A 26,433-nucleotide genomic window follows, 5' to 3' on the forward strand; every position below is an offset into this window, starting at 1 on the left:
CAATGTAAATGACAGAACTTTATTGAAGATTTCATACTTAGCAGGATTGTTAAGAAAGCAGAATATTTTACACCTCAAATAGTTAGAGCTAATTCTCATGAGAATACAGTACAAATAAAAGCTAATATAAAAGTACATCCTCCTTCCACCATTCATATTCCATTATTCATAAATGCAGTCAAGTTTAAAAATGTACTAAGCTTCAATGCTAGGAATCAAAAAGTCTCACTGTTCATATGGTTTTATCCCAAATATTTTGCAATACAGCATAATTTCACAGCCATAATGAAAAGATTTCTGGCAGCTTGGTACAAATAGGATTTCATAATTGTCAAAAGGCCTTAAAAATTATCTGCAGTTTTAAATGAATCAAGGATGAAATCTACTAAAAAAAGAAAAAAACACTTAAATGCGTATGAAATGCGCAAGTAATGCCCTGCAGGCTCCTGCAAGTGTTGATTTGTCTTCAAAGAGTCCTGTCAGTCAGCACAGCTTCTGGATAAGCACTAAAATACGTATCTTCCAGCAATGGGCATACCATTCCAGTTGCACAGAGAAGCATAAAGAGTAGAAAGTCTTCCACTGATCACAGGCAGTTTTGAGATTAAAAAGAGAAATTCACGTTGCACTCAGTTTAAGATGCTTTAGTTGTTGGATTCTAAGCATAAACATAATTAGGGTTTTCATTATAAAAAAAAATATCCCAGCTGTGCCCTTTACATGTATTAAAGTGCATTCAGTTACCATTTTTAAAGCAGGCCAGAAAGTCCCTTTGAAATTGGTCCCTAAGCACTGCAGTAGCATTTGTAGTGGTAGAAGTAGTGTATTACAGAAAGCCTGTTTCGCACCACCTTTGTGAGCACAGTAAAATTCTGTAAATTGTTAGTGGAATAAGTACTAAGCTCAATAAGGATAAGACAATTCTGTTCTCATGCTGTGGAGAGAAAATACCCGTTGAAGCTATTCCAGATCAACAGATACTCACTTCCATGCAACTAACCATACTCTTTGCAGGCTTCCACAGTACTTTTGTATTCAAGATAATGTGCACATATGATTCCCTTACATGTCGATGTGCAGTACAGCATCACTTTCACAGAGGACAGCTGCTTGTTAAAGCTAAAAATACCAATTTAAAAAGGCCCAGCACCTTGCAGCAAATTTTCTAGTAAAAGGCCAATTTATTCTTCGTCATCTTCCTCATAGTAGCGATTCCTTTTGATCTGTTCTTCCACAGATAGATCTTCCATATCTTCACCCTCCCAGAAACCAACATCTTGGGATTTACGATTCTGGTTAGGAGATGATTCGTTAGCAATCTTGATGTTGGCTAAGCTGGAATGTTTAGGAGAATTTGGCTCAAGAAATTCTTCACTTAAAGTCTGCTGCTCTTCCACAGCAGGTTCTTCCTCATCCATCTCTGCACTCACCTGGCCATTTTCTACCAAGTTATGCTCTACTGCTTTGCTATCAGACAATTCCCACTCTTCCTCTGCATTTTTCTTTTCAGCATTCTGGATGTTCCTATTCTCAACCTTCTTTTCTTTCTGCTTTTTGTCTGTCAGGACCTCTCTCTCCAGTTCCTCACTTCTTTTCAAGAAGTCTCTCTCTGCCTTAGGAGGAGAAGATAAATTCTCTGTTTTATGGCCTTTAACAGACATTGTTCTAAATGAGGCCGCTACTGTGAAGGGACGACTTCTCTCCTTCAGTGAGGAAGATCTTCTTAACTTTTTGAGATCCAGATCCACATCCTCCTGCACATCTGGCTTAGAAAGCTCTTCTTCTGGGGGCCATTTGGGTTTGAATACTTTGATGCCTTCATCTAAGGCACTTCCTTGAATACTTTGGTCAGATGGAGGTGGCCAGGCAATCCTGAGCTTTTTTGTTTCTGCCGGTCTCTCTTCTCTTTCAGGCAAAGCTGAAGCTTTTGCTTCCATGCTTGCTGCCAGAACTCCCACTTTTGCAATTGGGGCATCTTCTACTCCAGGACTTTGAGGACTTTCTGCTGCATTTACGTGGGCAGTTTTCTCCAGGGATTCTTCACATTCAGTTTTGCCTGCCCATAATTCCTTATGCTGTTTGTGTCCAAAGCCTTCGTCATAGTTACCTTTAGCTTTGAAGAGCTGATTGAAGTGAGGCTTGCAGTAAATGTTCCCACGCAGAGATGCATACGTCCCAAGACTGCTCAGAAAGATATTAAGTCAAATGTTAACATTGCACATCTCAGCCACCAAACAAGGTGTACATTTTAGTTCTGTTACTGAAGAGGTTCAATTTCAGTCTTGCAACATGTTTAGAAAAGACAAACTTTACAGCAGTCATGGCTTCCATGGGTTTGTATGGTCATCTTTTCAAATTTCAGGAGTTGTCTACACTTATATTTCAAACCCCCCCCATCAAATGACATTAAGAGTTCAAAACAGATTGCACCAGGTGCAAAGGCTGCTGCAGAACTAGGACTACAGTACCATTCCTATGCTCCTGTTCAAGCCACAGTATTAAAATTGCCTTCACCTTTGCTAAGCCTGAACAGCATCTTATTTGACTTAGGATAGCTGAACTTCCTAGAAGGCAGCCAAACGTAGCAGTATGTTTACCTGAGTTTACTGTTGCAGTAGGAACAGCGGAAACAGCTGATGTGAAACACTTGCTGGTTGGCAAAAAGCCTCTCCATTGGGTACACGGTCTTCTGACACCCAACACAGATTTCCTTCGCTGGCAACTGAAACTTCTAAGGGAAGAAGAGAAAGCTGGTTAACTGGAAAATGAATCAACTGCTATGAGATTTGGCTTGGGTTCATACACAGTTTCCCGAGTTCTCAGAAAGTCTGCAACATTTCGCTTTCAGCGATTCATTGCTAGTTACGGTACAGTGGGTGCTGGTGGGCAACAAGCGGAGAAAAGGCTACAGCAGGCCCACAGGACTGCCTTGGCTTCGCAGTTACCCAAGACTTTTCCCCCCAAGAATTCCACAGCTGAAGCATCATTAGTTAAGTAGCGTTTGAAAAGTAACAGTGGAAATACTAGAGTTCTCAGTCACAACTTTGACAGAGCCAGTTCCCAGAAAGCTGTCTTATTTCTGCAACCTGAAGTTTTCTTTGTTGGAACATGAGGAGGAAATATTAAGGTAGATTACAATCAGTGTGAGATTTATCAAAAAAAATCAAAGAATTAAGCATAGGAAAAGAGCCAAAACAACCTCAGAAGAAGAGGCAGGGGATGGGGAAAGAATAGGAGTCGAACAGGCTGCTCAACAGTTTGAGACAAACCAATTTTGCTAAATATTCTCCTCTTTTAAGGAAGAGGAAATAGTCTCAGCACAGATGCAGGCAGCAGGAAACACTTCTGACTTCGTTTGTAAGCAATTCCAATTCTGTAGCAAAGAAACTATACTCAGGTTTCAGGACACACGGCCCTCAAATTTATTCAAGACTTAATGTTAGCAGGGTTTTGACATTAAGCGACTAGAACTGTTTATGTACTCACGAAGAGAATTTCCTGAGAGTTTAGTGTAAGAGTAAACTTAAACGCTAAGGAGTCAAGTGTCACTGCTGTGCTGTATGGGAATAGTTTCAGACTTTGTTTTCTGACAGCAACAAGGAAGCAAGTACATTGCCCATGAAAGAAGGTCATTTGATGCTGTTCACTTCTTGGAATCTATTAAGGTTGGTCAGTAGGAAACACACTTTAATATAGAAAAAACCGAAATAACAGGAAGATGAAAAACTGGCTTTTTTGGACTGCATGTTGATTGCAGCCGCTCTAGCAACAGGGTAAAAGAGTGCCCAGGCTCCATATCCATGGGTGTGCAGAGACACATTGATATTGTGGGGGGTTTTTTTGGGAGGGGGGCAAAGAGTGACCTACTACAAACTTACTAAAAAGCTTTGAGGAAAAATATGATGGTTAAAGAAAAAACAGGAAGGTCACAGGAAGACAAATAATTACAGCAATTTATTTATAACAGACTAGAAACAATGGTTAGGCAATGAAAGTTACAATACGTAAGGGACAGATTGCTGAAGACAGAGCCAGCTGAAGTCAGTTTGTCACAACCATAAAGTTTGCTGCAAATTTAATTCCAGTTTAACAGGTTTTTATTTTTTCTTTTAAATTTAAGGCATTGTTTGAAGTTATACTAAAGTTCAAATTGTGATGACAGCTTGACCAACAAAAGCTTGCAATCTCAGTGCTCAGAGCTCCTTTTGGAAAAAAATAAATAAAACCCTCTGAGTGTTGCCAAAACTGCATACGAATTCTCGATGTTGAGTTGCTAAATGCAGTCTCAAACATGAGATAATTACTGACCCAAACAAAAATCTAATCATCCACACTTGCCACAGAGAGCAAGGCAGTAACAATTTGCTTTCCCATCAAAAAATGACTCTTCCTGGGAGCCGAGTTTTGCAAGAGTACATTACAGTGCTGGCATGTGCTTCTGCAATGCACATCCCCATCTAAGAGGAGGAACTTACTTGTGTAACAATGAGCCCTGTGTCTGATGGAGAGGTGTTTTGGGGTGTGAAGAAAAAGAAATTCCTTTCCAGGCATACTACAAATAGGAGCTACAGGAGGAAGGTGAGGCCCAATTAATACAAAAAACTTGAGAGAAAGCTGAGAGTTGAGCTCACATTAGGAGGGAAGCAGAAGGCAGGAGTAGAGATTAGGAACCAAGAACAGGAAACAGAAGCTGGAAGAGACAAATAGGAACCTTACATGAATAAACAGCATCTAGGTTTCTATCCGAGCAGTGCAGCATCAAAAGCAGTAACAAGGCAGAGGGCTAAAATGGCTCTAATACTATAACCCGATTGTACAGGGGACCAAAATGCATAGCTGGCATGTATGTATCTTGTATGCTTCAACAGACTGAAATTATAGAAAAGCTATAGACAGCTCTAATTTCACATACTGGCATTTATACTCCAGAACACTAGGAAGCCACATCTCACTAGTCTTGGCGAGGTCAGTGCTGTTCTTTTCAAAGATGGGGAAAACAACAAAAGCACAGTTGTTTCCTCAGGAGTGAGCCAGGAAGTCTGTGGCAGCACAGGGAACAGGCATCCTAACTCCAGACAGCACACGTGACGAGCAAGTACAGCGTGATCAAAATGTTCAGCACTGCAGTTTGTGTTTAATAAGATTAGCAAATACATTCCTATCCAAGACGTTCTCCACCTGCTTTATGCTTTAGAGCTCCTGCTAAAGAAAATTTAAAGACTTGCTATTCAGTGTGCCAAACCCAAACTTTGTGGAGTTACACACTAAACTGCAGTTGCTTTGGGAACAGCTGGAAGAGGAAGGTGGAGAACCAGGTCCCAGCCTGCTGAAGGCTCTGAAGTTCAGCATCAGGACCCTCATGCCAGTCTCTAGAAACCCTGACTTTACCAGAGGCACAGACGAGCCCTGATAGGATCTGCATCCCGACTTTCCTGCTCAACTCCCTTTTCCCATACTGAAGAGAAACAGATTGCCACTGTCACAGGGACAAACTGTTCTAACAGCAGCAGGGCAACTCCCAGCAAGCAATTCAAACTTCATCTTTGAAGAAAAACTGACAATTTTGAGATATTTTTCCATTCTGAATTTAAGTTCTTTTGTGAACACAGTCTGAGGAAGACTGATCAGATATTGACATAGTCACTGCTAGATTCCTTGGGAGCACATTGATTGGTTGTATAGACTTTTCAGTAACAGTGAAGGAAAGTTAAGTTTAACCATTGCTAATGTTTAACAATAAATAGCTGCTTTACCTTCATTGCTTTTGGCAGAGATGCATCTGTCTGGCCAAGCGGTTTGGAACCAAAGTTTTGCTGTTTTGTGTTGCCAGGTTTCTGAACTTCTGTCTCGCTCTCTAAGTTGAGTCCAACTAAGGTAGAAGAACAGGAAGAAAAATATAACTGCAGTGATTGGAAAACCATGGAAAGCTTATTCTGGTAAGGCTGAACTGCAATCCTACCAGCTAAGGGCCCCAACATTTGTTCTTAAATCTTTAGATCTAGATCAAGTAAATATATTTTAAAATGATCAGTCTACTCTTCCCACTTACCAGTGTTGGTACAGAAAAAAACTGCATTGATATATCAAAGAAACTAATATACAGTGATCCAACATCTAACTCTCACGAACTATTTTTCATTTCTGCAAAGTGCTTATGTGTGGGCTTAAATAGGTGTAAAGCTAATGCAACATGAGAACATGTTTAAGCACTTTATTGAGTAGAAACTTTGGTAGCTTTGGACAACACTAAAGATATTTGGTAATTGTCCTGCATTAATAATTACGTTCAGACTATTGACTGATATAGTATTTGCCACAGCCATTAATTTAAGCCCAAATGGTGAGGAAGCTACACTTAAATATGTTAAATCAGAGCAAATAAGAATTACAGATGTCTCAGAATTACAATTACAAACCAATTTCTAAACCTGAAATAAATTATAAAGTTGGAATTAGGCACAGGACTGATTTTTAGTACAAGGCAGATTTTTACTGGGTCAAATTCATCATTTGGCAAGAGTGACCTTAAGCATCATACACACAAAGGGCAGGGTTTAATATTTTTCCTCCGCCATGCAGTCTACTCTTACCGAGGCAGGAGAATGGGTACTTACTGTTGCCATCCTCAGAAAGACCCGAATGGAAGTGCAGGCTGTTCTCACCCACAGGAGCCTGCAAGAGAATATCATACAATGAGCACCTCTGACCTTCACGAGTCTGAATAATCCTGGCCCGAGTAACACAAGAGGCAATTTGATGGAGTAAGGCACTTAAAGAGGAAGAGACTGGCCACACTGAGGTGCACGTGAAGCTACTGGCTGTTCTGTAAGGCACAAGGTCCAGTTGACTGCCAGGAACGCTCAGTCCTTGCCACAAGGCAGACATCCTCACAACTTCACACCTTGCAGTATTCAGAACATCTGTTGCAGTGATCACACACACACACCATACTTCTGTGCTCCCAAACACCTGCAGCTTGTACACCTCTTAGTCTTCAGAAAGCCTTGTTGCTTTTGCTGGTGTACTTCCTAGGTTTTCTTACTAAGAAATCCCTTGCCACCAAAGAATACACATTCACTGGAATTCTCATGACTTCCTCTGAGATTTGACAAATCTGAGATTGAAACATTAAACATACACAGTACTTTGCGGGGGGGGGGGGGGGGAAGCTGAGTTTTCAAAAAAGTTTTCTGGAATTAAGAGTTTGGTGTTCCCAGGTTAGGACAAACATACCTGGACCTATCCTGTTCATCCTCCTTCAGAAATCTTTTTTTTTTTTAAACAAACTTTATAAGCCAGGTATAAACCAGTTTCAGATACTAAGTGTGTTACAGATAAAGCTCTTCATATAGATTTCTTGGTTAAACATGGCCATATTACTATTAAATCAAATACAGCTAGAAGTAGGGACACTGAGAAACTAAAGTGCTGTAACGAGATTAGCTGGAGAACATCACTAATTTGCTTTAATGATTGAAAGGTTCATTGTAGACAACTGAAGTTTGCAAATTAATGCAGTAATGAGGAAGCAAGTTATATAAAATAACATACTTTGTCCTATTGAAAAGAACAGCTTGAACACTAGTCTATTGGGAAGTACATCAGCATGCTCTGTGTCTGTAAGAGTCAGAAGTGCCTGGTTACTAAATCTTTCATGAATTTAGTGTGGAAATGACAGAAAAAGCTAGCAAGTTTGTTTCCTTTTTTTCCCAGAAATTCCTATTTCTGTCATTTACTACTAATAGTTTTAATTAGGCCTAATACCAAAGTTTATCCTGTAATTTTAAAATGACAACTGTGACTCTCAAACACTGTTCAGGTTCTTTACCATGCTTGGACCCCTCAACAGGATGCAACACAGTAAGAGTGTCAATAAAGTAAATGGAATAAAGTTTCTTGTATTCAGCAGTAATTGTCAATCTTCCATTCAACAACAGGGAAGTATTCTGATTTAACAGGTGTTCTTTTAATTAACTCACCTTTTAGCAAAAAGCAGCCTCTACCAATTAAACATGAAGCTGCTCAGCTGTCAGTGAGGAACAGCTGAAAGCACCAATTTGGCCCTCTGCCCAAGGAAGGCTGGAAAGCTCTAAAAGCCCTCCTGGCATTAGGCTGCCACGTGTTCAGAATGGCTGGAATACACAGTACCCCAATTATTATTCAGCTACTTTTATCCCTTCTGCTATCCCCAATTTAGTATACAAATGTCTGAGCATGCTTTAATATCCCTGTATTCACAGAGTAATTCAGCCTCATTTACAGCTGAAGCTCAAAACCAGGAACAAACCCAAACTGGCATTCTCAGTTACATTAATCAAAATTTAGCCACTAAATGCAGGAGAAAGTGACCCACTCCTTTCGCTTGGGTCACACAAAGCTTTCTTTATGTATATTTTTTAAACGTCAAACAAATACCTAGCTCTGAATCATCATTTTACAAGTAGGGAACATGACATAAAAAAAGTTTAGGTGGCTTTCCCAAAGTCATCAAGTATTAATGGCAGAGATTAAAAAAAACCTTCAAAGGTTTTGGCTCTAGTCAGCTGCTGAAGCCATTAAACTCCACATCAGCATGATATTCAAGGATTCTGCCACACTAAGGGTATGTTATTACCGAGAAGACAGGGGAACTCTCTAAAAACCTGTTAATAATTTATCTCTAGATATTCTCTACAAAGGAACCGCTTAAAAGCCTCCCACTGAGACCTGCAGAGCTTATAGTTCAGATATAGCCTAAAAATAAAATAAAATCAGGAATTCTGCAGTATGTAAATAATTTATATCAGCTGGTAACGTTCAATTTTCAGATGGCATGTGGAACAAGCATATCGGCTCTGCCTCTTCAACTAGTTCCACTTCAAGTGAAGTCCTTGATCTTCACCAGTATGAGCATCTTACCTTCTCCCCATCCTGACAGGAAATGGAGTCCTCAAGACTTGGTGGCATATTCTCCTTCTGCTCAGATTTGTAATTCTTGAGTTCACTTTCACTGGCTTGAATCTCATTCTATAGAATAAAGCACTTGAAAGTTGACAGGTTCTTTTCCCCTAGGAAAGTACTTGCTTTCCATTTCTCTTAAAATCTTTTTAAAACTGTTTTCCTAGCAAATAGGGTCATAACTAAAGGGAAAGGCGTAAAAATCTACACATTCTTCCTTATTAGAATCACTTATAACGTAAGATAAGGCTGTAGAATTTTACTCTGTTCTATGGATATAATGCCAATGTTTTTCTAAAAAGACCCTTTTCTCTACTTCTAGATTTCTGCTTAAAATCTCTCTTTCACTTCCCCCTGCTCACTCCACATCTCCCCTTTCCAGAACGGTTAACCTTTCATTTGAAATTACAAGTATTTCAGGACAAACACTGTAACTGATGAATACAATTCAAAATAAAAGCAAGTTCTACCCTTGCTTCAACACCAGTCAAAAACCTAATTCTGTTATCTACTAAGATTTTGCTCTTGACAAACTGACTTAAGATTTTTCTCAAAAGAGTCTTTCAGACATTTAAAAAACATCCAGTGAAACCTCGTGCTTCTTTCTCCAATTATCTTGAATCCTGTGGCAATGAAAGACTCATGCCTTTCACAAGACATCTTCTCTGTAACATGGGAAAGAAACAACCAAATGCCAGCGGCAGCAGCTTACTGGATTTTTATAAACAGGTCTACACACGAAAAAAATCATGTCTGATAGGAATGTAATTGAATGTTATTATTATAGCGTACAGATCTGTAAATAAATATCCTGTCCATCATCTCTCCCTCCCCTTCTTGTATCACTTGCAGTGCTATAAAAGGATTGCTTCTCACCCATACTCTAACCAGCTATAAAAAATGTCTATCAGTTTTAATCTGGCCCTAACTCTACCACAATGCCCTCAAAATAGTTGTTCCCAAAAGAGATTGTGTGACACACACGAAGAGAAGGGAAGTACAAATACCAAACTACCATATCAAAAGACCCATAGTTGCTTCTGGCATCAGGGAAGGAGGAAAAAGGAGTTATGGCTTCTGGTGGAACACAGAAGTACTGCAAACTCTGGCCTCAGCTGCAGTTGTTTGCTTCCATTTTACCTAATGTCCTTGTCAACGCACCAGGCCAAAATCAAAAGAGATTCTGCCAAATGAAACATCCTAAGAGCATCAGGCTGGACTAACACCCAAACTGATAGTCTTCGAGCTTCATAAACAGAGTCTCAAGACATGCCTATGGGAAATCTCTTGCTACTGGGACATAATTTAGTGGATCAGCTACAGACCTTAGCCACAAACTGAAAAAGGCAATCTAGCCAACCAAATACAGGTGAGAAACAGGACGCAGAAATCAGCCATTAGCAGTTAATCAGATTTGTTGCACTGCCTGCAATTACTTTCCACTCATGTCATGAAGTTTACTTCACTTTCTTCTCAAGGGCTGCAGAATTAGGCCCACATTGCATATGAAATGCAGAAATTGTTTCAGCTGCGTAGAGATTTTTGCATCTGTATAAAGATACCCAAGAAACTTGTGCTCTTCTAAAGTTTAGGACCAACAATTTTGGCTTCTTTTGCCAGTGAAAGTTTTCTAACTTAAAAAGGTCCCACCCCTTGGAATTTATCGATCTGGTTAAAAAAAGACATACTTAAACAATAAAAGTTCCTATTACTAAACAAAATCTTCAGACAGTTCCAGCAAATGCACTTAAGCACTTTTTAACAAAAGCTTAGATTCTTGCAGTCTCTCAGATGCAGTAGCTTACTATGATTCATTAATTGCTCATTTCCTGTTCAAATAGCTGCAAAATTGGCACAGGTTAATTCACTGCAACAGAATAGTTGGATTCATGTAATGGATGAGAAGACTTGAAGGAAGGCAATGACAAAAGGGAGGAAAACTGACTAGAGAACCCAAGGCTGCAGGCCAGGAGATACAGGTTCCATGCGTGTGTGACACTGGAAGTCGCTCCATCTTACTGTGCTTCACTTTCCCCTAGTTTACAGCTAATTTACAAACACTGAATTGAGATTTTTAAAGCATGCATACACACACAGGAAAAGAATATCAGCTATGTCTCAGAAGGACCTCAGTCAGGGTGCCAGCAATTAATTTCTTGGAAAGCTTTCAAGATTATTTCAGGAAGATGCAAATACTTATTTCTTCCTGCAGCCTGTAGAGGAAACTCTTTATTAGAGGTTACTCTCATGAGCAAAAAACTCTCTTCAAAACAAAATGACATTATCTTCAAAAAGCCTGGTTTCCATAAGACCTTATTTTCAGCCTCAGATTGAGGCAAAAATTCACTTCTACACGAGCCAAAGAACAACAGACTTACCAGAAGGTTGGTGGCACTGCCCTGCTTGGACACAGCTGCCTGATACTTGGCCAGCCTATCCTTTATTGAAGTTTCTGTCAAGCGAGGCATGTCCAGGCTTTTCTTGCTCTCTGCCTTATCTGGGCTGAGTACTGGACTACTATCTATGAGATGTCCTGGAAAAAGAATTACGTAAGTAAAGGGTGACTTCCATGAAACACCAGTAGAGATTTACAAATCCCACCCCTTCCCCACTACCAAGACCACAGAAATTCCAGATCTGAAAACACAGGCACGCTTGAGTCAATGGTGTGTGCTCCAAGTCTCGCAATTAACCCAGCCAGTTTCAGAAGTAGCGTATTCACCAGACGCGGAGTCTCGCCAGCAGTCTCAGGAGCAATAAGCTCGAACCTTGAAGATTGTCTTGCTGTTATTGTTAAATGAGAGCAGCTACTACAGTGCCTAAATGGAAATATACTTCATTTCTGTAGTGGAATAGTTTTCAAAGTCTTTTTGGAAAGACAGGGGAAGCGAGGGGGGAAGTCTCACCTGCCGCTTCCAACCTTTCTGTAAAATTAAATCTCTCACATGACATATTACAGCTGAGGATCTCAAAAACAAACACTTTATGAAATAACTCAGTTTAGCGTTGCTCATCCTGGCAGCACAATTTTGAAGCATCTGCTTTTATCTCAAGAGGAAAGAAACATTTGGCAGCTTACCTACAGGCTTAACTCTTTACATAGGTCCAGATCTCCCAGAACTATTCCCCAGTGCTGGCCATCCATCCTTCATTTTTGCTGCCAAATGTGAGCCAATTAGATTTTCCTCTTTTACTGTTCTGCTAACTTCCTTGTGTAAGGGTCAGCACTTTAGTAATAGCTTTAATCGTTCAATACAAAATGATAAAAAGAGACCTTTCGCTAGCTAGTGGCCTTGAATGACTAAAATATTATGTGAATCATTAAGGTCCCTCTCGGGGACAATAAGCAAGCATAAGTAGTTCTTGCCATTCTCTCCAGTATTGCTCAAATAAGGACACAATCTGTTCCGCTAAGTAGTAACATATAATATTAGCCATAGGCTGAAAACACAGAAGCCTGTAAATGCTCTGTTAGAAAAGTGCCTTTAAACTTATGAAAAATACATAATTTTGCTCACGTCATAAGGCTAGCTGTCGTTACCCATTTCTGGGAAAGGTAAGAGGTGGGAAAGGAATTAAAGCAACAGAAGGAAGGCACACTGTCTTGTCCATTTACACAAAAGAGAAATGTTTGCTACTTAGTTTCTAAATTAGTTTCACTATTAAGGAAGAAAACATTGTCCTAGGACTAAGACACAGGAGAAAAACAGGTTCCGTTCTTCAGTTTGCTAGTTATGTCCTGTGCCTTGGTGTCCTACACTTAAGGGGATAATGGTTTCACATTGACAGCATGATTCAGTTCATTAAATGTGATGCTCTCAAGGACCTTACAGATGGAAGATGGCTCCATTTCCTGCTGTTTCTGAAGGACATAAGGCTATTTCCATTGTCTAAAGTAGTTTTATAAAAAAAAAAAAAAAAAAAAAAAAAAAAAAAAGAAAGAGGATTACTGACCTGAGGTACTGTGGCTCTTCTCTCCTTGGCCAACATCAAAGTCCTCTGAAGAGTAGCTGTTTTCAGAAATCCTCCTTCCACTTGTTGCTGTCTTCCTCTGGTCCCTAGGGACCTGTTAGAGGCAAAACCCACCTATCAGCTGCCTGGACAAAGAAAGATTGTTGCGTATAATCCTTTAAGATGCACAGGTGTCACTAGCAAATCTGCTTTACTGGACTAAACAAGTCTAGCAGGTGACATCCTATTTAACCAGTATAAAGTTTGATCACAGAATACATAACCCTGCGTCACCTGGAAAACCCTTTCTTGAAGAGGTCCGTAGGTGCCCTTTGACTAGCTGTCTTTGTTGGAAAGTCACAGAACCACAAAGATCATATTTATAGGCATTTGCCGCTGCAAATACAAAACTTCAGCCTAGGTGTTCACATCTCATGAAATTTATTTGTAAGTTAATATGCAAGGTCAGTTTACGAAGATTTAAAATCAGGAAGAGGATGAGAAGACTGATCTACCAATACATATGCATTAATTTTCAACAACAGAAAAGAGAACGACTTCTATGGTAATGAAAGTTATCTGGAGTTACTTCTTTTGACTTGGACAGCTCATGCATTCAGTACCAAATAATTCCCTAATTAGGTCTGATAAGGCTGAAGCTTAAGCAGAACAGTGCTAGAGATAAATATTCTCAGATATCCAGGATAATCACTATCTGCAAGGCTGAAGTGCTGGACAGGGTGTTTTGTAGCACTACCAGACAGATGCTCTGGCTGGCTCAATCAGATTTGATAGCCTTTTGATGAGACCGACTCCCCAAAAATCTAATGCTCAGGAAAAAAAAAGATTGTGAAAAGAAATTTCAACAGCTTCGCTAAATACTCATGAAGTGCAGAGTTTGACTTCATCAAGATAGGATGTTTTCACAGCTGAAAGTCAACCTATAAAATACTAGCAGGTGATAGATCTTTCTCCCCTCCCTAGGAAGAGTTAAATCACAGAGCCAATTGGAAATTAAGATCGAGGCTAAAGTCAGGAAAAAGGCAGGTTTGGCAAGATGCTTCAACCACACATTTTTTTCTCCCACTGCTTCCAACAAAGTTTCTTATTTGCTGGTCACCAAACTGAAGGAAATTCCAAAGTTTTACTTTAACAGAGCTGCAGTGTAAGATAATCACTGTGAAAAAAAATCAGGCTGCTTTGGCTTACAAAACAGCAACTTTACCAGGAAAAGAAAATGCAGCTGAAAAACCTTTTTTTCCATTAGCATGGGAAATATTTTTTATTTCTGTGGTTTAAGACTTTGGTAATGTTTCTTACTGGAAAAGAGCTTAGCTATGACAAGTCTTTTCCTTCCATTGAATGTGTTGATAGGTTCAGTTTGGGAGTGTCTGCACACTTGTAAGAACTTGCAGATTCCTTACTCTGTGCAAACCATCCTTAGATGATTCTTATTCAGCCTACGTCCACTTTAACATCACCTTGAGCCCACAAATCTAAAGTTCTTACAGCTCAGCAGTTTGCTGTTTAAAGAGTCTAACTTTTGACCAGCATATGTAAGAGAGCATTATAGGCAGAATGCATTTGAAGACGAGATCCTTTGAGGACACAGAAGAGAGAAAACATTTATTAGCCCACTTGAAAACCCTGACTGCTTCATCTCAGCCCTGCTGACTTCAGAGAAGTTGGGTTTCTTTTTCTTAAATATAGCACCACATACATTTTCTTGCACACAGTGAGAGCGACAGAGCTACAAAGAGAACAAATAAGTCTGCAATACAGACATGGGAGGTTTAACTGATCAGCAGAGTACATAAAGAAGACTTCACTACTAGGGAATGACGGTCTTAATTCAAGAACTCTAGATGAAATGTCTGGGATTCCAATCTCGCTGAAAGAAACTACTAACACTTTTAAGGGGGGAAAAAAAGTCAGTTAGAAATCAAGACTGGAAACGTGTTCAGGTTGCCTCTCCTCACTCTCCTTTGTCTCAGAATCTCACTTCAACATACTTTCACTGAAGTCTTTTTTATGTTGAAAAGACAATGAATTCTCAATTATTGCTAAAATAAATTACTAAAGAAATTAAACCTCTAAATAAGGCTTGGCAAAGGGCCACTGCATTGCCAAACAATTACAAAAGGCGTTTATCAGTCACCAACTGAAGTTCTGGAGCAGGCTCCAGAACCTTATCTAGACACGTGCACAAAATCAAGTTTTTCCTCCCAAGCAACCAAAAACCTCAGATTTTTGCCAGTATTTTAGGATTCAACTTTCATCAGAAACAGTCTTTTCCGTGTGATTCTGAGTTACCTTCACCTGACTTGAAGGCCATGTGAATTCTGACTTAAGAGCAAAAAAGCCCCCCCCCATATACACTTTATATGGCCATGCTGAGGAATCCCCTGCAGCAGGAAAAGTCAGTTCTGGGGGCAGCTCCCTCACGCCTGGCTACACAGACCGAGTTAATGAGCGCTGCAGCTCTCAGCCCAACCACCTCCGCAGCCCTGCCTCTCCCTCCTGCCGTCCCCGGGCCACCTCGGGCGCTGCGGGTGATACAATCGGGACAGCTTCCCCTGAAGAACTTTTCTGGAGATGAGCTGCGTGACACAATTAGACCGTGTCCTGATAAAGTAAAATCCCAAACAAGTTCAAAACACCAAAATGCAAAAGCTTTACACAGAATTCAGAGACAGGTCTTAATACTAAAAACTGCAACTGTAAAGCCACCATTAATGTAAAAGGTGCAGAACATTCTTACACTGTGGAAAAAAGCAGAGTACTAGGGGGGGAAAAAAAAGCATTTTCCAAAGAGAAGATGAGGGACTTTCTCTCCCCACTACAATCAATAGACCGACCGCAAGTAGTTAGGGTGACTGTGGTTCATGGAAGGCAACGCTTCAGCGGGAAGGAATCCATGACTCCCAGCCTTACGCTCACGCCACCCAGTTCCCTTTACAGTCCTGACTAGGGCACGATTCCAGTAGGGCAACTTTTGCTACCTGCAAAACGGGATAAAATATTCCTCGTGTCTGGAAAGCCCCAAGGATCTAAGACAAAAGAGGCAAGAGCAGAAGTACCACAGAGTTAGCAACACTTTGCCTAGGGCACAAGGAGCTGTTGGGCAAAACACCACATAAAAGCTATACCTATTTCATTATAACTAACTGTGTCAAATGTGACCCAGTACATTAGGTTAACTACACAAGACAGAGTAAGTTTTTGCCTTAAAGGAAAAAACACAAACCAATTTGGAAACTTTCTTTTGAACTGCTGCAGGTATGCTTGGCTTGGCTTTTCTTCTAAGCTTCCTTGTGCAAGTTTTTACTGTCATTTAACAGGAAGTATTCTTTGAAATCGATAAAGACCTAAGATTCAGCATTTGCATGATACTAAATCAATCTAGACTGACACGCCTGCTTTGATTCCAGCTAACATGTTTAGAGGCATTTTCTTCCATGAAGGTGTAATGAAAAAAATCTAGCTTGCATCTAAATTGCTGATGATGGAGCAAGATCTGAATGAATACATGAATAAATTAGGTGGGTTTTGCTTATGTCCCTGAAAATCAGAATAGGTTTCTTTCTGTTCAACGTGATTTAGAGTACGTGACTGGGTCAGGAAATCCAGGCTCTAATCTGGATTCTGCCACATGCTTGCCCAGGGACCAGGCAAATCATTTTACCTTTACTGCCTCAATGTTATAGCCATGTTGCTACTTATCTTATACAGATGTTTTGTCAGCAAAGCTTCAACAGCACTTATGCCCTAACACTGAAATAAATACCATCCCTGAGCTGAAGGCTTCCTTGCACTTAAACCAGTGCTTCATCAATGGGCAGAGCTCAGGAAAAGCACAAAGGGAAGAGCCAAGAGCCAGCTACGCAGCTAGCCAGATTTACACCACTGCTCCAGTCGCTTCCTACCGTCGTGAAAAAGAATCGTGTCTCCATACTATCATTATACGTGACTGCATGACATCATCCCCCAACCCTCGGATAACTCCCAGAGCCAGAAATCCTACAATAGTGCTTTTAATCACCGAGCCCTCCCCCCTCGCGCACAGTTCGACTTTAGAACACTTTATGCTTTTTCTCATCCTAAATTAAAAAGTAACCAGATGAACGTGGGATAAGAACAAACCGAGTTTAAGGGAAACCTAACCTGAATAGCTTCATATCTACTGTATGACGGGTACTGTACTCAATTAGTTTTCAACAGATGACTAAGCTCGACAGAAATACCAATCCCAGCTTCACTCAGCCCAGAAACAATTTATTCCCCAGGCTAAGATAAAGTTACTTGACATCCATCTGCAAAATGGTACTTTCCTGTGGAATCCCGACTGATTAATCCTGCAGCAAGCTCCCCGAGAGCCGCTATCAGGAGATCACCCTCGCCGCCAGCCCTCTGAACAGGGCAACTCACACAGGACACGGGCTAAAAACGTAAGCTGTGAAAGACGGCTTTGATTGCGGTCTTTGATTCAGACCCAAAATTCATTCTAACGCAGAGCTTCTCCTCTGAAGCCCTTAACTGTTGCATATTTGAAATAACTTTTGTACGAAATTTGTTTGTTTTATTCAATACTGCGAGAAAACCACCCGCAGTAAGACAAAGCCAGAAGTATAGGAAACTATGAGAAAACTGGAAAATCCACCAGCATCTAGGCCTCAGGACTATGTTGCAAGTCACTGGCATATGCAACTCATTTTCTGGTTAAGCAATTCCCCCCCGGGACACGCAGTCTGCAGTCCACATGCGGGGTCGGATTTCACGAGCAGTCGCAGGGAAATGCAAGCCCTGTGCATTTGCAAGTCAAAACTAGCGAGGGCAGGAGCTCCCCGGCTATCTCTGCTGACTTTCCCCTGTGAGAATTTTTCTTGATAAGAAACATTTGTTAAGATACAAAGATGAGAGCACAGCAAAGAAAAGATGGAGTATTTGCTCAGTGCTTTTATGCATACATCTGGATAGATACGTTAAATATAAGTACTTTTATATATAAATATGCATAGCTAGCCCTGGAACCCTGGCAGTGCTTCCATCTCATCTGCAACCGCCCGAGACTGTTGAGCTTACTTCAAACTGTTATTTCTTTTATATATATATATATATACACACACACACATAAATATTTTTACACAATTCATGTTTACATAACTTATTTCAGTCTTCAGACAAGACACAAACACTCCCAACTTACTTTAAGAGAATACTTATATATTCCGTACGTTTTTTTCCTCATCTTTGATTGATCCACTCTATCAAAAACAAATGCATTTAAAATCTGCAACGGGCAATCCCAAGCATGCACAACCCCTGCACTTCATACAGCTCCAAGGAGTTATTAACACCAGCTAGTTAAGTCTCAGCCAGAGCAGCGAGGAGAAGCGCTACTCGCGGAGCCAGGAGCCCCGGGCCCCTCCCTCCCTCCGGACCTTCCCCGGTGCCCGAGAGGCAGCCGGGCTCCAGCCCGGGCTCCGGACGGGGGGGGCAGATCCTTACCTTGCTCTGGGCTGCTTCGCCCTTCTCGAACATCATCTTCAGCTTGCTCAGCGGGACGCTGCACTTCTCGATCCTCCCCGCGGGGTCCGCGCCTTCGCCGCCCGCCGGCTTCTCCCCCTCCCGCCGGGGCTCTCCCAGGCAGTTTTCCATCTTCCCGCTCTCCGGCGAGCGGCTTCGGAGCCTGCTGCTGCGGGCGGCGGGGCGCTGCGGCGGGCCGGGGGGGCCAGGGGCAGCCGCCGGCTCTCGCTCCGCGCCCGGCGGAGGTGCGGGGCTGCCCGCGGCCCCCCGCGCTGCCTCCGCGGGGCTCTCCCACCGCCGCCGCAGCGCGCTCAGGGCGCCGCTCTGGGCGCGGGGGGGCCGGTTCTCCGCGCTCTGCAAAGGGGAGAGGTCAGCGGCAGCTGCGCGCCCGGCGAGGCATCAAAGCGCTTCCCCCGGGCGCAGAGGGAAGAGGAGCGAGTGGCTCAGGACCGCTCGCAGCTCTGCTCGCACAGCTGTGACTAGTTACAGCGGTGCCACATGGAGAAGGCATCCAGGACAGGGGAGGAAGGAGGGGGCGAGGAGAAAAGTCGGGAGCTCGAGCAGGAAGTGATCACACAGCATGGCCTTATAAGGAGAAGGAGTCGAGGGCTAACGAGTTAAATGACACACAAAAGGCTCCAATCTACCCACGGAGGAGAGGGACCCAAATCCGCACAGCGAGGGTCTCTAGCCCTCAAACGAGCAAACAACAGAAAAAGCAGCCATATGAGAGATGGGTGCTGTGCCATATGTTGCAGTCTTCCAGCTGCTTCTGGAGACAACAATTGGTAGGCTGTTCCAGAAAGCTATAGATTATCTTTCAGAAACGACTACTTTTTTGGAGCTGTGTATTTCTGCCATCAGTTAACTGCAGCATTTTAGTTATGAGAGATCTCCATCTTCCATATTTTATACCATACGACGTAAGGCACAAGCTAAACACTGACTACTAAATTTCTTTGTGCTCACGTTTATAAATACCAGATAATTTGGTGGAATTTGTCTTCTATCTCGCACGACACATTGCAAGCTCTAGACAGGATACAAACACACAGACCACAAGCTCGGCCTTACCATGGTGAGTTTGATGGTAATACACGGAGCAGTACTCCTCAAATTCAAGTGCTTTCCAGACTAGTTTTGCTTACAAGTGGTTCCCTCTCCCCAGGGTAACAGACCACCCCACATTTGATTCATTCGGATGTAGTACCTGCCAGCATGGCATTTTTGCTGTCTGTCCCTCATGGAGACCACTACGTATCAAACTCACTGCAAGTGGAACAGGTCTGTAAGGCTTACGGGAATTAACCGGGATTAGCAGCTATATTAGGATTTAAGTCTCTCACCCTATTACTCTTCTGGTCACATTCTGAACACTGCTTTGCAAATTAACTTGAATCCACTCAGACTTCAAAAAGATCAGTGTGTTAGTTGACTGTATTTAAAAGAAAGCACTAAAGTTGTAAGGCAAATGTTGTAACGTAGCAGAAGTAGTCAAAACCGCACATCAGGTTTCTACAGGAACGTCTCTGGACACCAGCACGTTGCTGCCTATGAAGTCCCGGCATATGTCCTAACACAAGTCATTCTTGCTTGGGACTTGCCTGTCCCAGATCATACAAGCAATGAAGAAAATTTAAGACTGGATAGCAATTTTTAGAACACTAATTTATCACACCTATGTCCTGAACAGGAGAATGACTCCTCAAGCACTAAAGATCAAGGATGCACACGTTAGCAAAGACTTACCTATATATCCCGTAAATATCTCTGGTCTTTTTAAATGAATACTAAACTGAGGATCTGCTTATAGATGCAGACCTGCAATGTTGGTGCTCGATCTTCCACCAGGGCCCCCTGGCTCCAGACCAGTGAGTGCGTGCAGTTCACAGGAGGGGATGGGAGGCTGTAAGAGGGCCAAAAGGAGGGCTCCCCCCTCACGCAGGGGCACTTTGAACCCCGTAAACCACTTCAGAGATGATTCCCCTCAATAGATTCTACAGTTATCAGATACACGCACTAGATTTCAGAGAGGATCACAGATTCTTTTAAGCAGACGTCTAAATTTAGTTATGAAGAGGTACCACATAATTGCCTGCAGCTAAGAACAAAGAGGTGGATATTCATGTGTTGTGGTTAGAACTACAGACTGACAGCCAACCGGTTTGGGCTTTCGCTTAGGACTGAACTGGTGATTCAACATATAGCTTTGGGCAAGTCTCTTGATTTTCTTGTGCTTCATCCACCCTGGAAAAGGGCAAAGGGAATGGGCCGAAGGCAGAAACTGTGTCTAAGCCAAGTTTTCTGTAGGACACGCAGCAACAACTTTGATATTCCCCAAATCAATTGTCACAGAAACAGTTCCTGTAGGTGATCTGTTCTGATTGCAGGCTATTGCTTATTGCCTAAGAAACAAATACTTACATTTCTTTTTTTCTCAGCAGTGGCTTCTTCAGCTGCTTTCTGATACCTTTGAGAAAGAGGAAGGAAGGGAAAAAAAACCACAGTTTTAATCAGAATACTGAATGCTCTTGAAGACAGCTGAGATTCTTTCTCCAGCTAGGACTTCATGCACTTCCCAGACCTATCAGATAAAACCAGACACTGGAAAAAATAATAGTAAATAGTATCTGAACAATGTAAAGCGATAGACACACTTTAAGCCATTCAGCTTACAGTAATAGCATGCGTTAATAATTCTCATCATCTAAACACTCCGAGTCTCAAATAGAGACACTTTACCTTGGAATGGCTCTATTGTTTCCCCCACCCAGCTGTCTACTCTGCCCCCTTGCAGGAATAACTCAGCTATTTATACAGCAGCTGCTGAACCGTAACAAATTACAGCTTGGCATACAAGGAAAATCTACATAAGTGCCAGTTTATCTTACTATGCTGGGTTGTAAACTGCAGCAATTCAGCAGTTGCTTCACGAGCAGCTGAACCATCCCAGCAGTGGAAACAGTAATCGCAGCCCTCTGAAGATAAGCCACCCTGGATCATGAATCAAAGTCCTTTAAGAAGCTATAGAAAACTCCCAGCAATCTGCACTCCACTCCACCGGGCATAAGTACCTCCACAGCTAGGAGCACATACACCATGCCAATCAGGATACTGCACAAGCTGACTGCATTTTCCTTTTGAAATGCACAGATTAATCGTATCTGAATAATTTTGCTGTATTTACTGTAACTAGATAGGCTGGCCCTCTTTAATAAATGCAGAAGCATTAACCCATGTCTTCTATACTACACAGTTTCCAAATGTTGAATGAGTCGTGCTGCTGGAGAAGTAAGTTTGTGGAGGAAGAGAAGTCAATACTGGAAGAAGCAACAAAGAGACCCCTGGGGATGAAGGTCCAGTACCAGAGTGGAAATCACAAACAAGGACTGAAGAGTCCCAGACAGCACTGTAAGTTAGCCCACCTCAGTGCATTGTTTAAGTCTCTGCAGTTAGGTGCAAATTTACGTGTCTCTGACCTGTCAAAACTCATAATCTAAACATTATATGGGATGGAAAAAGTGTTTTCACATGCAAATATTTAATAAGAGCAATTTAGAAAAATTATACTCCTTGCTGCAAGTGTCAGAGTTGGCAAAGCCGACAGCACTGTGGTTTTTCAAGGCATTGACGCTGCTGATGTAGAGGGACCCTACTTGATTAAGAAATAGCGGTTTGGATTACTTCCAGTAAGCCCTTTTCAAAGGATTATCAACATTTAGCAAGATGACCAGGTTCTGTAATCAAATTTCAGTGAGTGAATAAATTACTTAACAGAGTGGTCAAAGCAAGCAGCTTCTCCCTAGGACACAGTACTTAAAGAATAACGGCTATGTTTCTGTAAAGTCCAGATTGCAATTATCCTCTCCCTATAGACTCCATAAAGTTTCCCCCACACTCAGGATTTAGATACTCCAAAACCTTGGACTAAACACTATTAATGCAGTAGCCCAGGGGACCTGGTTGTGCAACTCCCATTGAAAATCCAAGCCACAGTCTAGAAGCACAAGCTTTTCCAGAACACACACACAGGCTGCTGCCACTCAGCAACGGTCTTTCCCAATTTATAAAATATTACTTTATTATTTGACTGTCATTTATCATCCACCTCTCAGACAAAAGGGAGAGATGGTATTCCTTTTCTACGCAGTATCGTGAGACATGTGGAAGGGGACATTTGTAAAGAACAAGACTACTGTGAAACTCTCTGAAAGGATTCTCCCTCGGGGGTTACATCCGTAACTAGCAGTTGTCGGAAGCGCAGTTTCTAACTGGTATTCCTGTTAACCAATAAAGCATTACTGCTAGTTTTCATCGTGCCAGGCAAGAAATGCCACGTTAGAGAGGAACCTACGTACCTCATGCTCAGGCTGCAAAAGCCCATTCTGATTAAGTAAAAGTGTGATGGCAATAGCTGCTACACTCCAATACTCTACCTTCAAAAGCTTATTGTATTTTGACAGAGAATGTTGTACTTTCTTTTCTGCTAGCAGAAAGCTTATAATTCTAATTGCTGTAACAATATAATTCGTCAGTAACTAAAAAAAAATTTGCAGAGCACATATTCAACCAGAAACTTAAATGTCTGCAGAGCTATGTTATTTTTAAGAAGAAAAGCAACTGTCAGTGAAGCAGTCATTGTTGAAGGTACCAGCTGCCAACCAACACATACTGATTGCGTTCAAAAGCCTCACTGCACTTACTTGGAGAACCTCTCCACAAGAGCTGATGACTTGTTCTTGTTGACTAGAGAAAGCTCTTTGGCAGTGATTCTCAGAGACTGTGAAATCCATTGTTTTCTGTTAAACGGGGAGGGCTCCATCTTATCACCGCGAATACCTACTCAGGAAAAAAGTAAAGTATTAGTCAATATGAAGTATTTGAGCTGAAAAGCAGTTTCACAAAATGATTCACCACTAAGTCATCATTCAGGTGCTCCCAACACCTGAATGTTGCCACCACGTCCTGGTCATCCAGGCTCTTGTGCATCAACTGGCTAAGAAATGACATCAGATTAAAGTTGCAGTTTCCTCTGAAGATGCCTTTCAGATGGTCTTCTTGATAAAACACTAGCCACAATGAAAGGGGTAAGAGTTAAGCTGTAAGCCAGGACAGGAGTAAGAAGCAAGCTGTGATTGAAAAGGATGCTGATGTGAAACTATTTCTTTAACACACATGAACATGCGCATGCTCCAGGAAGCCCTAATATGCCCTCTCCTGTTCTGGCTTCTCAACCAAATATGCTGGCATTTATGTAAGAAGGCTAGAGTTATGAAACCTAAGCGGATGTAATTCCTATGCAAACATTTTTCTTTTACCCTTGTGGTGTTCATTCTTAATGCAGCAGCCGTTTCCTTTGTGAGCTGAAATAAGTCTTCTGTTCAGGGAGACAGCTGTAAACTTCATGTTGCAATAGCTATCAGTTACCTAAAGGAATAATTTTAACTGCCCTTTACTGCTGTAAACTGGAACAGATTTCGTACAGCTTTTCACCACAGAAGCCAACAAGACTATATCAGATTTTTTTCTTTACATACTTAGTTGTTTTTTTTTTTTTTTGTGGAGGAGGAAAGGAGGGGGAGTAATTTAGAGTTCTTTGATAAGACCAAAATAAAACTGGTGGGGCGACGCCTTTCCTTTTTTCCTCTTTTCTTTTATCCCTAGTCTCATGTCACACAACGCCTGTAGCAAGTGCATTAACTGATCCTGCAATGCTAAGATCGCTGAGGCTGATCTCGTTCTCATTTTTTCCATCAGTTTCTTTAACTGATTTGCACCATTAGGTCACAGAACGCCAGAAGTCTGAGTGCAGGTATGCACTCCTGGACCATTAGTCACACTTTAAATGGCAGCACATTAGGAAAGCCTGATACGAACAGTCAATTGAATGCAGGGAAGACCATGTTTCTGAAATCTTCCTATGCATATAAGAGAATTGCTCATAAAATGACAAAGACTTGGGCTTCTACAGCGCCTCAGTTGAAAGGAATTCAGGTATCAGCACGCAGAGCCTCACCGATTCTGTGAGAAACCGGACCAGAGGCAGCAGGGAACTGGCTCTGCACAGTGCCCGCTTGCTGCTGGAGCCAGGACTCCCTAGTGCTGCGCCCTGCTGCTGTGTACAGACCAAACAAGGAGCCGGTTACCGTTTTGCTGTCCTCGTGGACATACCAGGAGGAATGTGACTTTCTCTAACATTCCTTAATTCACCTGCTGTAACTGAGGGAACGACGCACCATGCCGGTACGTTTTTCAAAACAATGATTTAGATGGTACGTTTAGATGTACGGATTGAATTATCCTGGCAAATAATAAGAGTTACACTATTTCTGTTGTAATGTCGAAACACACTAAAACTACTGTTCAATTTTATGTTTCCAGTTGCAGCTTATTGCAGCTCCAGACTCGCACCTTCCACTTTAGGCAGTCTCTAAAATACTTCCATTGCCCCTTCCAACGGGCAAGAGCAACTCATGTTGCAGATTACTTTTTGAAATTCATGGTTTCCAAAAAACGTTTTGTGTCACTAAGTTACTCTCACTCTATTAACCTGTGCACTTTCGTACAGGTTTACTAGACCAGCAAAAGGATGCTCTCCATCCGCAGGCTCAGCGTAGGTACCAGTCTTTGCCAATCGCACAAGTGATCATCCACGAGGAAAAAGGCTCTTCTAATTAGAATATAAGAGGAAGCACTCACTTTTTTCTCACTTTTTAAAGCATATTAACCATGCAAGTAAATAATCATCTCTGTGATTACAAAATTTAGTCCCTATCATCAATGTTCAGTAGCAAACATCTAGCATATAGACTTAATAAAGCCACACAATGCATACACAGAGATTATAGATTATATTTACATCTAAAAAGTATTTCCACGTTTAAAAAAAATCTGAAACAGCTGTGTAAAGCTACAGATTAAACTTTTGTTTTAAGATTAATCTGGAGGCAAGAGATTATCTGAGGCACCACTTTGCACTTTAAGTTGTCTTTTTGGACAGGGAGCCAGTTCTGCGCAGGAAGCAGCGGCAGCATTTGTTAGAAGAGCCCTGGCAGAGGGGCCAGGCTGCCCGTCGACACGCACCTGACCGGGACCGACAGGCCAAACAAGACAAACAGAAAGCAAAACAGGAAAAGAAAACAAAATACAGTTCAAGTGCCCCGAAAACAAAGCTCTTCTGGGCGCCCAGGCATTCCCCTGCCCGCTCAGTGCCAGCTGCTTGGTGGATGCATTTCCCCTGCTGCACTACAGCTCACTTTACCTACCGGTTTTCCCTTTAAAGCCCGAGCTACGTTAGGACGAGCGGGACGGTCCTGGCAGAGCTCTCGCAGAGGCAGGAGCTCCTGCTACAACTTCCAAACGGAAAGTTAAGGAGCTTGTTTGGATCCTCGGTCGCTAGAAAAGACACGAAACGCAACTCCAAGATGCCCAGAAACTTGTGCTCCTATGTTTTTCACGCCATTCCACGTCCTCAGCGCTTTCCCAAGCGTTACAGTTTCACCACGTTCAAGCATCTCTGTCCTTTTTTTGCTGCCCCTTCTGAATAATTTATTCCAAGTCATTTCAGGAAATAGTCCTTTATTGTAAGCATTAAATTTTAAACGAGCGCACACATTCTGCGTAGCGCAGCCGAGAGAGACGATGTTCAGGGCAGGACGCGCTCCGGAGGAGGAGGAGGAGGAGGAGAAGGGGGATGCAGAGTTTTGCACTACGTCAAAGAGGGAAAGAGCTGCGATCCGGCCCCGCTCCAGCGACCCGGAGAGAGCAAACGGGACTCGCGCGCCCGGGACCCGCCCCGCGGCTGCCCCCCCCCCCCGGGCACCGAGAGCCGCCGCGGGCCGAGGCGGAGCGCAGCGAGTCTCGCCCCCCCGCCCCGCCGAGAGTCCCCCCCCGCCCCACGCACCTGCGGCGCCGGCCGGAGGCGGGTCCCGCGCGCACCTGTCGCGGCTGCGGCAGCGACTGCGCCCCGCGCCCGGAGGCGCCGCCGGGCAGCCGCGCCGGCCCCGCCCCCCGGGACCT

General features: G+C 42.4%; 1 protein-coding gene across 3 annotated transcripts; it reads right to left on the reverse strand.

Moving 5' to 3' along the window:
• On the reverse strand, positions 1 to 26,433 carry LIMA1 (LIM domain and actin binding 1). Of its 3 annotated transcripts, none has more exons than XM_064498627.1 (11): positions 26,318 to 26,433; positions 23,118 to 23,253; positions 20,839 to 20,884; positions 18,397 to 18,768; positions 12,892 to 13,003; positions 11,316 to 11,470; positions 8,899 to 9,006; positions 6,615 to 6,672; positions 5,754 to 5,869; positions 2,598 to 2,731; positions 1 to 2,181 (listed from the first exon to the last, which is right to left on the reverse strand). In XM_064498627.1, the coding sequence occupies exons 2-11, from the start codon at positions 23,234 to 23,236 to the stop codon at positions 1,182 to 1,184; spliced, it is 2,220 nt and encodes a 739-aa protein (XP_064354697.1). In that variant the 5' UTR covers positions 23,237 to 23,253; positions 26,318 to 26,433; the 3' UTR covers positions 1 to 1,181. The 3 variants fall into 3 exon arrangements, with proteins under 3 accessions (XP_064354697.1, XP_064354698.1, XP_064354699.1); XM_064498628.1 differs by lacking the exon at positions 26,318 to 26,433 and adding an exon at positions 25,680 to 25,694; XM_064498629.1 differs by lacking the exon at positions 8,899 to 9,006.

This window comes from Dromaius novaehollandiae, chromosome 28 (assembly GCF_036370855.1).
Source record: "Dromaius novaehollandiae isolate bDroNov1 chromosome 28, bDroNov1.hap1, whole genome shotgun sequence".
Taxonomy (NCBI): domain Eukaryota; kingdom Metazoa; phylum Chordata; class Aves; order Casuariiformes; family Dromaiidae; genus Dromaius; species Dromaius novaehollandiae.

What these genes read in the sequence shown, in the direction of transcription:
- LIMA1 (XM_064498627.1), bottom strand. Translation starts at nt 23,236, where the DNA reads ATGGAGCCCTCCCCGTTTAACAGAAAACAATGGATTTCACAGTCTCTG. An exon ending in CTTGTGGAGAGGTTCTCCAA is followed by an intron (nt 20,885 to 23,117) that starts GTAAGTGCAGTG and finishes TCTTTCTCAAAG; the next exon opens with GTATCAGAAAGCAGCTGAAG. An exon ending in GCAGTGCCACCAACCTTCTG is followed by an intron (nt 9,007 to 11,315) that starts GTAAGTCTGTTG and finishes TTTATTCTATAG; the next exon opens with AATGAGATTCAAGCCAGTGA.